Source organism: Monodon monoceros, unplaced genomic scaffold, assembly GCF_005190385.1.
Source record: "Monodon monoceros isolate NGI ecotype Baffin Bay Population unplaced genomic scaffold, NGI_Narwhal_1 Super_Scaffold_20, whole genome shotgun sequence".
In the NCBI taxonomy this organism is placed as follows: Eukaryota; Metazoa; Chordata; class Mammalia; order Artiodactyla; family Monodontidae; genus Monodon; species Monodon monoceros.
Window position 1 is genome coordinate 135,900,085 of NW_021703777.1, and position 13,426 is coordinate 135,913,510.

The 13,426-nt window shown below is 42.6% G+C and overlaps 1 protein-coding gene across 1 annotated transcript in view; it reads left to right on the forward strand.

Annotated features, from left to right (window-relative positions):
• Window positions 1–13,426, forward strand: part of POLN (DNA polymerase nu) — a 167,231-nt gene that overhangs the window by 37,387 nt on the left and 116,418 nt on the right. Inside the window, exons 7-8 of the mRNA XM_029235434.1 lie at window positions 2,198–2,310; window positions 12,889–13,046. Coding sequence (XP_029091267.1) covers window positions 2,198–2,310; window positions 12,889–13,046 — 271 coding nt within the window. The remainder of the gene's footprint in view (window positions 1–2,197; window positions 2,311–12,888; window positions 13,047–13,426) is intronic.

Genomic DNA, 13,426 nt, shown 5'->3' on the forward strand with positions numbered 1-13,426 from the left:
CTGGTTCCTTCTCTGGTTGTTTTGCCAGCAGCTGTGTTGCATAGCTGGCAACATGTCTATTCAGGATGGATGTCTTTGAAATGGATGCCTTGGCAATCAAAGCGTGATGTCAGGCATGTACACCACAGTGTGTACATGGGATGATGTTTGACAATAGAGCACTCTGCTCCCAAGAACCTGTAACCTTTTTTTCCCATAATTTTCTTTTGAAAGAACAATTGGGCAGGCTTTTTCTACGGAAGCCCTCTGTGAGAATAGGGCCCTAATATTCGGACAGCGCTTTCTGAATTTATATATTCTACTCGACATTCTCCACTTGGACATCTGATGGTCACTTCAGCTCCGATCCTCCCTTGTGCCTTTTGTTTAGCAGATGTGGCATAATTGACTTCTGTAACTGACTTAGAAAATACACTGTGTTTTAGCCACTTTGTCTTACAAGATATTCTTTGTGTCGCTCGTCCTTTCTTAAGCTAGAAATCAGCTAGGGTTTGTCTCTTAGTGGGAGAGATCATAGTTGTTAGATGGCCTTATTGAGAACTTCCGGGTTTCCAGCTACAAGAGCATCAAAGTGGGAGGATGCTCCAGTAGTCCCAGCTTAACTCCCTCATAAGCTTCCCCCACTCCTACACACCTCTCCAGGTCCAGCAGAGGCAAGACCTGAAGCTGTGCTGTCAGCAGTGGCCCTCTTCAAGGAAAATCAAAGTGAAAGCGCACAGAAAAATGCAAAAAGCCTGAAATTGTCTGCCTGCGGAGCAAGCAGAGCTAATCGGACCCCAGGTTTCCTTCTTCCTCAGCCTTATCTGAAGACCCTCACTGATGTATTAATAAGCAGTTACCATAAAGGGGGATTAATACCTTGGGCCCTGGCAGCAGCAAGATTGGGTCTCAGACCTCAGCTTTGCCACTTCTCAGTTGTGTAAGGCTGGGAAAATTGTTTCACCCCTCCGAGCCTCAGTTTCCTCATCTGTAAAATGGATCTAGTGCCTGCCTAATGGGATTATGATGAGGTTTCAACACAACAATCCTCGTGAAGTGTTTAGTGTGGTATTCGCACATGGTAAGTGTTTGATAAACGTCAACTATTATGAATCCCATATTCAAGGAGCTCGTGATTTAATGGGCCAAGGTAAATTACAGTATCGCAGATGTGGTCCCCGCTGTAGCAGGTGTGTGGCCAGGAGCACTAAAGGAACCGGGAACCAGGCAACTCCCTGCCCAGGGAATCAGGCACCTGAGCAGTTTGTAGAAATCGTGGGAGGGAAATTTTAGGCAGGAATACAGCATGTGCCTGTGGCCCTGGCGTGTGAGAGGACGTGCACAGTCTGGTGATGGAGGAAGGAGAATCCAGTGTGGGCAGAGGGTAGACTGGGGGTGTGCTGGGAGCGCAGGCTAGGGCCAGCTGGGAGGAGTCCAGGGTGCGTCAGCTCTGCTCAGGAGCTGGAGGCTGAGTCTGTAGGTGGCTGTGCTGCACCCAGGAGCTGGAGGCTGAGTCTGTAGGTGGCTGTGCTGCGCCCAGGGATTGGCTCTGAACAGCTGTGTGGACTTGAGTTCATTACTAGCCTCTTTGTGTCTCGGCTTCATCAGCTGTCAATTGCAGATAATAAGTAACACCTACAAAAAATAACGCAGGAGGCTGCGCATAAGAAGTTTATTTGGGGTCTTAAGAACTGCAGTTCAGGAGACAAAGATTCAGGAACCCCCGAAAGAGTGTTCTGGGGAAGAGAAAGAGTCAGGGACTTATAAAAACAAAAAGCCACAAGATTGTCAAAAGTTGCCTGGCAAGAATTGGGGATTGACTCTGACACAAGTCAGAAAACATTTGTCCTTAAGGAATCACGAATTGTTCCAGGGTAGGGGTCTGACAAGTAGATAGGGTGTCCCGGGTTTCTGGCAGAGGTTCTGGATACCCTCACCAGGTTGAAAGGTCAGATTCCATCCAGGCTGAGACACACGAGTCCCACTTCCTCAGAGGCCTCCTGGCTCCGTTCTGGGGACTGAGCAATACCGTCCCTGTTTCGATTTTCCTTCCACACCTCTTAGGATTTGAGTTAATCTGTGGAAAGCTCGCAGAAGAAGAATGTCTGCCCATAGAACCGCATAAGTGACAGCTGTTAGTGGAGTAGTAATAATACTTTCCCAAGGTGAAAAGCTCCAAATTACTGTGTCAATCAGTGAATGTCTTTTCATCTTCTAGGAAGGTGCTGCTTCAAACACTGAAATGTAAATGTCCTGTTATTTGTTTTAACGCCAAGGATTTTCTGAGAACAGTGATGCAGTTTTTTGGTGATGATGGCAGTTGGAAGTGTGGTACGTTTTAGTTTTTATAATCTCCTAAACTTAACTTTCCAACAGTGATTCCTCCTGGGACTGGGAGCACGGCAAGGACTGCTGTGTTGCACAACTCGTGGGTTGGGGGTGGAAGGGAGGTCGCACAGCTGCGATGCACTACCTGTGTGGCCATGGGCCCTGAGCGAGAGAGGCACTTTCCCTCTGTGTTTTAGATTATTTGAATTTTTTCAAGTATATGTTACTTTTGTAATTTAAAACAGGAAAGAAGTAAATTATTCAGCATGGGCAGATGGGATTTGTTGTTACCACAAATAGCTTATATGTAAACTTTCTAAGAATTAAACTAAAGTCCAGAGTAATTAACATCAAAACAGTATAAAACACGTTTTTTATCTTTCATTTAAAATTGTAAATAAGAATTTTTAAAACCTTTTTTTATTAGATGGACAGATATGTAATAAAGCAAATATTGAAAGAATGTTCATTGTAGATTCTAAGTAGCAGATATATGAGTGTTGACTGTACAGTTCTTTTCAAGTTGAATGTTTGAAAATATTCATAACAAGATACTGGAAAAAATCTTTTTATTGTACAAAACTTCCAACACGTACAAAAGTGCCTGTAATACGACAAGAAATGTATATTTGGTCTTTGTCCCTGGTTCCCAGCACTCAGCTCCCAAAACCCATATGGTCTCCAGAGTGAGGAGTGTCTTTTGTATGCTGATGGAGGACTGGTGCCTGGAGGCCCCCATGGCTTTAGGGTGGGCGTGGTCAACAGGAAGAAGAGGCATCATTAGAGGAGTGGTGCTCAGGAAGGGGAGCAGGGCTGGAGAGCAAGTTAATCACCAGTGGCCAGTGACTTAATCATACTGATGTAACAAAACCTCCATAAAATCCCCTAAAGGGTGGGGTTCCTAGGTGAGCTCGTCAAGGTGCTGGGAGCATTGTGCGCCTGGAGAGGGAGTGGAGGTTCTGCGCCCTCTCTATGCCTTGCCCTACGTATCCCTTCCATCTGGCAGTTCCTGTGTTGTAGCCTTTAAAATAAACGGGTGTCGTAAATAAGGTGCTTTCCCAAGTTCTGTGAGCCATTATAGCAAATGATGGAGCCTGAGGAGGGGTCGTGGGAACCCCCTATTTATAGCTGTTTGGTCGGAAGTACAGGAGGCCCTGGACTTGGGGCTGGTGCCTGAAGTGGGGCCGTCTTGTGGGGCTGAGCGTTGACCTGCAGTGTCTGCACTAACCCCAGGTAGTTTGTGTCAGAATTGAATTGAGTTGTTGGACACTGGCTGGCATGTGCAGAGAACGGCAAGTGTGTGGTGGGGAAAACACAACAGCGTACACAATAGCCAATTTCAACAGCTATCAACTATGTCCAGTCTTCTCTCCCCTATAACTTCCCACATTTCCAAATCTCTATCCCCTGGGTTATCTTGTAGCAAATCCCAAGCGTCACATTATTGACCTGTAAATATTTCAATTAGATGAGTAAAATATGAGGATTTCATTTTTCAGATGTTGCCGTCATCATCTCCCCACAAAATTAACCATAATCTTTTCATATTATTAGCTATCCAGTCAGTGTTTGTACTTCCCCAGTTGTCTTTAAATATTTTTGTTGGTTTGTTTTTGTTGTTCACAGTTTGAACTGGGATCCAAGCAAGGGTTAGTGTTATCCTATACTTGGGTTGGGTGTTTCTTTTACTCTGTATATTCTCTCCATCTGTTGTATTTTCTTGCAATTATTTCGGTTTTTTTTTGTTTTTTTTTGTTTGATATGTGGGCCTCTCACTGTTGTGGCATCTCCCGTTGCGGAGCACAGGCTCCGGATGCGCAGGCTCAGCGGCAGTGGCTCACGGGCCTAGCCACTCCGCGGCATGTGGGATCCTCCCGGACCAGGGCACAAACCCGTGTCCCCTGCATCGGCAGGCGGACTCTCAACCGCTGCGCCACCAGGGAAGCCCCCATTTCGTCGTTTTTAACAGACCAGGCTTTTGTCCTGTAGGATTTCCCTTTCTTGGCATTTAGCATGTTCTCTCTCTTCTATTTCTTGTAAATTGGCAATGAGATTCAGTGGCTTGATCAGATTCAGGCTAGATTTTGGGAGTGCAAGACTGCTTCACAGTCCTGAACCTAACTCCGAGTGGTGTTGTGTCCTTCTGTCAGGAAATACATAATGTCTGTTTGTTTATCTTTTCTGTGATGTTTGAATTGTTATTGTGACTTCATATGTTGAATCTTCTCCATCTTTCCTATTTATCACTTTACCTAGAATCCATTTTCAGTCTCTTCATTTTTTAATTTAAAAAAATTTCCTCTTTCCCATCTTCATTTTAAGAAAACTTAAGGGAGTTCCATGATGTTCTAGTGGTTAGGATTCGGCACTTTCACTGCCATGGCCCAGGTTCATTCCCTGGTCAGGGAACTGAAATCCTGCAAGCCACATGGTGTGGCCAAAAATTTTAAAAAATGAAAATAAATTTAGGAACTTCCCTTGTGGCACAGTGGTTAATAATCCACCTGCCAATGCAGGGGACATGGATTGGAACCCTGGTCCGGGAAGATCCCCCATGCCATGGAGCAACTAAGCCCATGTGCCACAACTACTGAGCCCGCGTGCCACAGCTACTGAAGGCTGCGTGCCTAGAGCCTGTGCTCCTCAACAAGAAAAGCCACCACAATGAGAAGCCCGCACACCACAATGAAGAGTAGCCCCCACTTGCCGCAGCTAGAGAAAGCCCACACGCAGCAACGAAGACCCAAAGCAGCCAAAAATAAATAAATAAATAGATTTTTTTTAAAAAGGAAAAAGTTTAAAAAAACTTTTTTTAAATATAAAAATACTTACGGCATTATCTATTGCACTTATTTGCTTTTGTGTATTGCCAGTTTAGTTTTTATTTCAGAAATTTTGTTTTGTTTTGTTTGCTTTCCTGAATTCTTTCATTTCTTCATTAAGCTTTTCTTTTACTAAGTCACCTAATCTCTAAGTATTTCTAATTCTGAGTTCTTTGTTTTTCATAACTTCTATCATTCTCTTAATTTTTCTTAGCTCATTTAAAATCTGCTTTGTTGGCATTTTTTTTTCAGTTACTGCCATTCTCCCCAATGTGAGGCTTGTCCTGGTGGCTTCAGTTTATTAGTTATAAGAGTTTATAGGGACCAGCCCCCAGACCACTCCAATGCTGTCAGAACTTCCCCACGGATTTTTCAAAAATATATGTTGAGTGGGAGTTCTTCTCGCCCTGCCCTGGACGGTGCCCCTGGAGCATCCAGGTCACCCCTCAGGTGCCTGAGGCTGAGCAGTGGCATCATTTCATGTTCCCAGCGAGCCCCTTGGATCCCCACTGTGGTGGTGCATCCAGTGAGCAGCTTTCTTGGGGATCAAGATGCCATGTGGCTGACAGGGTCTTGGTGCTCCAGCTGGGTGTCAGGCCTGAGCCTCTGAGGTAGGAGAGCCGAGTTTAGGACATTGGGCCACCAGAGACCTCCTGGCTCCAGGTAATATCAATTGGTGAGAGCTCTCCCAGAGATCTCCATCTCAAAGCTAAGACCCAGTTCCACTCAACAACCAGCAAGCTCCAATGCTGGACACCCTATGCCAAACAACTAGGAAGACAGGAACACAGCCCCACCCATTAGCAGAGAGGCTGCCTAAACTCATACTAAGTTCACGGAAACCCCAAAACACACCACCGGACACGGTCCTGCCCACCGGAAAGACAAGATCCAGCTTCATCCACCAGAACACAGGCACCAGTCCCCTCCACCAGGAAGCCTACACAACCCACTGAACCAACCTTACCCACTGGGGGCAGACACCAAAAACAACGGGAACTACAAACCTGCAGCCTGCGAAAAGGAGACCCCAAACACAGTAAGTTAAGCAAAATGAGAACACAGAGAAATACGCAGCAGATGAAGGAACAAGGTAAAAAACCCACCAGACCAAACAAATGAAGAGGAAATAGGCAGTCTACCTGAAAAAGAATTCAGAGTAATGATAGTAAAGCTGATCCAAAATCTTGGAAATAGAATGGACAAAATGCAAGAAACGTTTAGCAAGGATGTAGAAGAACTAAAGAGCAAACAAACAATGATGGACAACACAATAAATGAAATTAAAAGTTCTCTAGAAGGAATCAATAGCAGAATAACTGAGGCAGAAGAATGGAAAAGTGACCTGGAAGATAAAATAGTGGAAATAACTACCACAGAGCAGAATAAAGAAAAAAGAATGAAAAGAATTGAGGACAGTCTCAGAGACCTCTGGGACAACATTAAATGCACCAGTATTCGAATTATAGGGGTCCCAGAAGAAGAGAAAAAGAAGGACTGAGAAAATATTTGAAGAGATTATAGTTGAAAACTTCCCTAATATGGGAAAGGAAATAGTCAATCAAGTCCAGGAAGTGCAGAGAGACCCATACAGGATAAATCCAAGGAGAAACATGCCAAGGCACATATTAATCAAACTATCAAAAATTAAATACAAAGAAAAAAAATTAAAAGCAGCAAGGGAAAAGCAACAAATAACATACAAGGGAATCCCCATAATGTTAACAGCTGATCTGTCAGCAGAAGCTCTGCAAGCCAGAAGGGAGTGGCAGGACATATTTAAAGTGATGAAAGGTAAAAACCTACAACAAAGATTATTCTAGCCAGCAAGGATCTCATTCAGATTTGACGGAGAAATTAAAACCTTTACAGACAAGCAAAAGCGAAGAGAATTCAGCACCACCAAACCAGCTTTACAACAAATGCTAAAGGAACTTCTCTAGGCAGGAAACACAAGAGAAGGAAAAGACCTACCATAACAAACCCAAAACAATTAAGAAAATGGTAATAGGAACATACTTATCGATAGTTACCTTAAATGTAAGTGGATTAAATGCTCCAACCAAAAGACACAGACTGGCTGAATAGATACAAAAACTAGACCCATATATATATACTGTCTACAAGAGACCCACTTCAGACCTAGGGACACAGACAGACTGAAAGTGAGGGGATGGAAAAAGATATTCCATGCAAATGGAAATCAAAAGAAAGCTGGAGTAGCAATTCTCATATCAAACAAAATAGAGTTTAAAATAAAGATTATTACAAGAGACAAAGAAGGACACTACATAATGATCAAGGGATCAATCCAAGAAGATATAACAATTGTAAATATCTATGCACCCAACATAGGGGCCCTCAATACATAAGGCAAATGCTAACAGCCATAAAAGGGGAAATCAACAGTAACACAATAATAGTAGGGGACTTTAATACCCTACTTTCACCAATGGAGAGATCAACCAAAATGAAAATAAATAAGAAAACACAAGCTTTAAATGATACTTTAAACAAGATGGACTTAATTGATATTTATAGGACATTACATCCAAAAACGACAGTACACCTTCTTCTCAAGTGCTCACGAAACATTCTCCAGGATAGATCATATCTTGGGTCACAAATCAAGCCTTGGTAAATTTAAGAAAATTGAAATCATATCAAGTATCTTTTCTGACCCCAATGCTATAAGACTAGATATCAATTACAGGAAAAAAAACTGTAAAAAATACAAACACATGGAGGCTAAACAATATGCTACTAAATAACCAAGAGATGACTGAAGAAATCAGAGAGGAAATAAAAAAAATACCTAGAAACAAATGACAATGAAAACACAATGGCTCAAAACCTATGGGATGCAGCAAAAGCAGTTCTAAGAGGGAAGTTTATCAATACAATCCTACCGCAAGTAACAAGAAAAATCTCAAATAAACAACCTAACCTTACACCTAAAGCAATTAGAGAAAGAAGGACAAAAAAAACCCCAAAGTTAGCAGAAGGAAAGAATTCATAAAGATCAGATCAGAAGTAAATGAAAAAGAAATGAAGGAAATGATAGCAAAGATCAATAAAACTAAAAGCTGGTTCTTTCCAAAGATAAACAAAATTGATAAACCCTTAGCCAGACTCATCAAAAAAAAAAAGGGAGAAGACTCAAATCAACAGAATTACAAAAAAAGAAAACTACAGGCCAATATCACTGAACAAAATACTAGCAAACAGAATCCAGCAGCACAGTAAAAGGATCATACACCGTGATCAAGTGGGGTTTATCCCAGGAATGCAAGGATTCTTCAATATATGAAAATCAATCCATGTGATACACCATATTAACAAATTGAAGGATAAAAACCATATGATAATCTCAATAGATGCAGAAAAAGCTTTCGACAAAATTCAACACCCATTGATGATAAAAACTATCCAGAAAGTAAGCATAGAGGGAACTTACCTCAACATAATAAAGGCCATATATGACAAACCCACAGCCAACATTGTTCTCAGTGGTTAAAAACTGAAACCATTTCCACTAAGATCAGGAACAAGACAAGGTTGCCCATTCTCACCACTATTATTCAACATAGTTTTGGAAGTCCAAGCCACGGCAGTCAGAGAAGAAAAAGAAATAAAAGGAATACAAATGGGAAAAGAAGAAGTAAGACTGTCACTGTTTGCAGATGACATGATACTATACATAAAGAATCCTAAAGATGCCACCAGAAAACTACTAGAGCTAATCAATGAATTTGGTAAAGTAGCAGGATACAAAATTAATGCACAGAAATCTCTTGCATTCCTATACACTAATGATGAAAAATATGAAAGTGAAATAAAGGAAACACTCCCATTTACCACTGCAACAAAAAGAAAAAAATACCTAGGAACAAACTTACCTAAAGAGACAACAGACCTGTATGCAGAAAACTATAAGACACTGATGAAAGAAATCAAAGATGATACAAACAGATGGAGAGATATACTATGTTCTTGGATTGGAAGAATCAACATTGTGAAAATGACTCTACTACCCAAAGCAATCTACAGATTCAGTGCCATCCCTATCAAACTACCAAGGGCATTTTTCACAGAATTAGAACAAAAAATTTTACAATTTGTATGGAAACACAGAAGACCCCAAATAGCCAAAGCAATCTTGAGAAAGAAAAACGGAGCTGGAAGAATCAGGCTCCCTGACTTCAGACTATACTACAAAGCTACAGTAATCAAGACAGTATGGTACTGGCACAAAAACAGAAATATAGATCAATGGAACAGGATAGAAAGCCCAGAGATAAACCCACAAACATATGGTCACTTTATCTTTGATAAAGGAGGCAAGGATATACAATGGAGAAAAGACAGCCTCTTCAATAAGTGGTGCTGGGAAAGCGGGACAGCTACATGTAAAAGAATGAAATTAGAACACTCCCTAACACCATACAGAAAGATAAATTCAAAATGGATTAAAGACCTAAATGTAAGGCCAGACACTATCAAACTCTTAGAGGAAAACATAGGCAGAACACTCTATGACATAAATCACAGCAAGATCCTTTTTGACCCACCTCCTAGAGAAATGGAAATAAAAACAAAAATAAACAAATGGGACCTAATGAAACTTCAAAGCTTTTGCACAGCAAAGGAAACCATACACAAGGTGAAAAGACAACCCTCAGAATGGGAGAAAACATTTGCAAATGAAGCAACTGACAAAGGATTAATCTTCAAAATATACAAGCAGCTCATGCAGCTCAATAGCAAAAAAACAAACAACCCAGTCCCAAAATGGGTGGAAGACCTAAACAGACATTTCTCCAAAGAAGACATACAGATGGCCAACAAACACATGAAAGGATGCTCAACATCACTAATCATTAGAGAAATGCAAATCAAAACTACAATGAGGTATCACCTCACACCAGTCAGAATGGCCATTAGCAAAAAATCTATAAACAATAAATGCTGGAGAGGGTGTGGAGAAAAGGGAACCCTCCTGCATTGTTGGTGGGAATGTAAATTGATACAGCCACTACGGAGAACAGTACGGAGGGTCCTTATAAAAGTAAAAATAGAACTACCATATGACCCAGCAGTCCCACTACTGGGCATATACCCTGAGAAAACCATAATTCAAAAAGAGACATGTACCCCAATGTTCACTGCAGCACTATTTACAATAGGCAGGACATGGAAGCAACTTAAGTGTCCATCGACAGATGAATGGATAAAGAAGATTGGCACATATATACAATGGAATATTACTCAGCCATAAAAAGAAATGTAATTGGGCATCCCTGGTGGCGCAGTGGTTGAGAGTCCGCCTGCCGATGCAGGGGGCACGGGTTCATGCCCTGGTTGGGAAGATCCCACAGGCCGCAGAGTGGCTGGGCCCGTGAGCCATGGCTGCTGAGCCTGCGCGTCCGGAGCCTGTGCTCTGCAACGGGAGAGGCCACAACAGTGAGGGGCCCACGTACCGCAAAAAAAAAAAAAAAAAAAAAGAAATGAAATTGAGTTATTTGTAGTGAGGTGGATGGACCTTGAGTCTGTCATACAGAATGAAGTAAGTCAGAAAGAGAAAACAAATACCCTATGCTAACACATATATGGAATAATTTTTTAAAAAAAGGTTCTGAAGAACCAAGGGGCAGACAGGAATGAAGACGCAGAATTAGAGAATGGACTTGAGGATACAGGGAGGGGGAAGGGTAAGCTGGGACAAAGTGAGAGAGTGGCATTGACATATATACACTACCAGATGTAAAATAGCTGGTGGGAAGCAGCCGCACAGCACAGGGAGATCAGCTGGTGCTCTGTGACCACCTAGAGGGGTGAGATAGGGAGGGTGGGAAGGGGATGTAAGAGGGAGGGGATATGGGGATATATCTATATGTATAGCTGATTCACTTTGTTATACAGCAGCGACTAACACAACAATGTAAAGCAATTATACTCCAATAAAAATGTTTTTAGGGCTTCCCTGGTGGCGCAGTGGTTGAGAGTACGCTTGCCTATGCAGGGGACACAGGTTCGTGCCCTGGGCCGGGAAGATCCCACATGCCGTGGAGCGGCTAGGCCCGTGAGCCATGGCCACTGAGCCTGCACATCCGGAGCCTGTGCTCCGCAACAGGAGAGGCCACAACAGTGAGAGGCCCGCGTACCGCAAAAAAAAAAAAAAAAAAATGTTTTTAAAAAAGTAAATTATAATTAAAAAGTTGGTAAGAGCCCTTAATTTTGGAACATTACAGCTTTGAAAAGGCAAGTAGAATGAAATAATCTGGCTCGGTCAGTGTTGGCAGACATGGTTACATGAAGTCATGATGGCTGACTTGGGCGGCAAGTAGCCAGAGTGCATACAGACTTCCTGTCAACCCAAGTTCCATATCTGCCAACATAGGAGACGTCCCACGCATCAAACAAAAAAGTGATGATACTGGCTGCTTTGGTAAATATAAATCTCTTAGACTACTATGATTTAAAGGTGCCAGAAAATATATTTAGTGTGATGTAATCTAAGATTACAGTTTTATTTAAAGGCAGAGTCCTTGTAAATCACACTTCAAAATGTTAAAGTAACTTCAGAAAGCAGTCACTTAGGATTCAGACTTACGTCTTAATTTATCAGTCTCCCCATCCTTTTATAAGTCCTCTCCATGTCTAAAATACTCTGGTACTAAAATGTATTTAGCAAATATCACTTTATTTTATTTTTTTAATAATAGTAGGACATTTATAGGGCTCTTTTTTTTTTTTTTAATTTGGTTGCACCAGGTCTTAGTTGCAGCAGCGGGCTCCTTAGTTATGGCTTGTGGGCTCAGTTGCGGCAGGCGGGCTCCTTAGTTGCAGCTTGCCAGCTCCTTAGTTGCGGCTCATGGGCTTCTTAGTTGCAGCATGCATGTGGGATCTAGATCCCTGACCAGGGATTGAACCCGGGCCCCCTGCATTGGGAGCATGGAGTCTTATCCACTGTGCCACCAGGGAAGTCCCCATCACTTTTATTTTTTGAAAAGCACCTTCATATGTGTCCCATGGATACTTACAGTGATTTTTCTCCCAGTTTTCAGACAAGAAAACTACACTTAAGGGGTGATGTGGCCTCCCAGGCTCACGGGCAGCCTTCTACCACCACTCTTTTCACACATCACGGTGCAGCACACGAGCTGTCTCACAGGGTTTCCTCACCTCAGGGTGACTGAACAGAATGTCCGGTATCTTCATCCTCGCGTACACTGCCCACCAGCCACTGTGTGCTCAGGCGGCTCCACCGCTCCTCCTTCACTCGAGAGACTTTTTTCCTGACACTCCGATGCAGGGTTAGGGGTGGCCTGGGAGGCAGCCCAGCAGGAGGGTGGAGGAGGGGAGGCTTGGAAAGAGTGGACACGGGGACATGTGTGGTTGAAAAGAGAGGTGTGTGGGGCAGAGAGAGGCTCCAGAGCAGGGAGAAAAGTTGGGAAGAGAAGGCAAGGGTGTGGCTGAGGATTCTGACTTCTGTCTCTTTCAACATTTTTGAGAGAGTTACTTTGGGATGGATTCCCCATGGAGATTGGCTGTGTGGGACCCTGTTTGTGGGGGCCACTCTTATCAAAGGCTCAGCATTCTTTAGGAGTGAGGGAGCATCACTTTGGTACTTAGGTCTGTGATTTGAGGGGATGGTAGTACCATAATTATTAATTTGAACCTTGAGAACCTTGTTAAAGCAGGGAAAATATAACTATTCATTTTTCTTAGAATGATTAAATGATCTTTTTCTCTGTAGTTGCTGATTTTGTAGGGCTAGATCCCAGAATTGCTGCATGGCTTATAGATCCTACTGATGCTGCACCCTCTTTTGAAGATTTAGTGGCAAAATACTTTGGAAACTCCATCACAGTTAAGGTGAACAGCACATATGGAAATTCCTCAAGAACGACTGTGGTGAGTTGTTTTAAGATAAGGTTTATCAACCTTAATACAACCCAAATTTTCCTCTAGGAACTTCTTCTACTTCATAGACAGTCCAGTAGTAAAAAGAACATTGCTGACATTCATTTTTACTTAATCAGCAGAAATGCTGTTTACCCTGACATTTCTGATAGAGGATACTGAATAAAGATGGGTGATTTCTGTCAACTGTTCCTGGGAGGTGCCATCCGAAGAGTGGTTCTTCTAAATGGATTCTTTGTGTCAGAGAGTCGCCAGCTCTGTGAGCAGAGAGCTGCTTGTTTATAAATTCTTCATGCTGGTGACACAGCTGCTGTGGCCGAGGCCTGGGAAGGCCTCTCCTCAGTCCCAGCGGGGAGAATTGTAAGACTGCC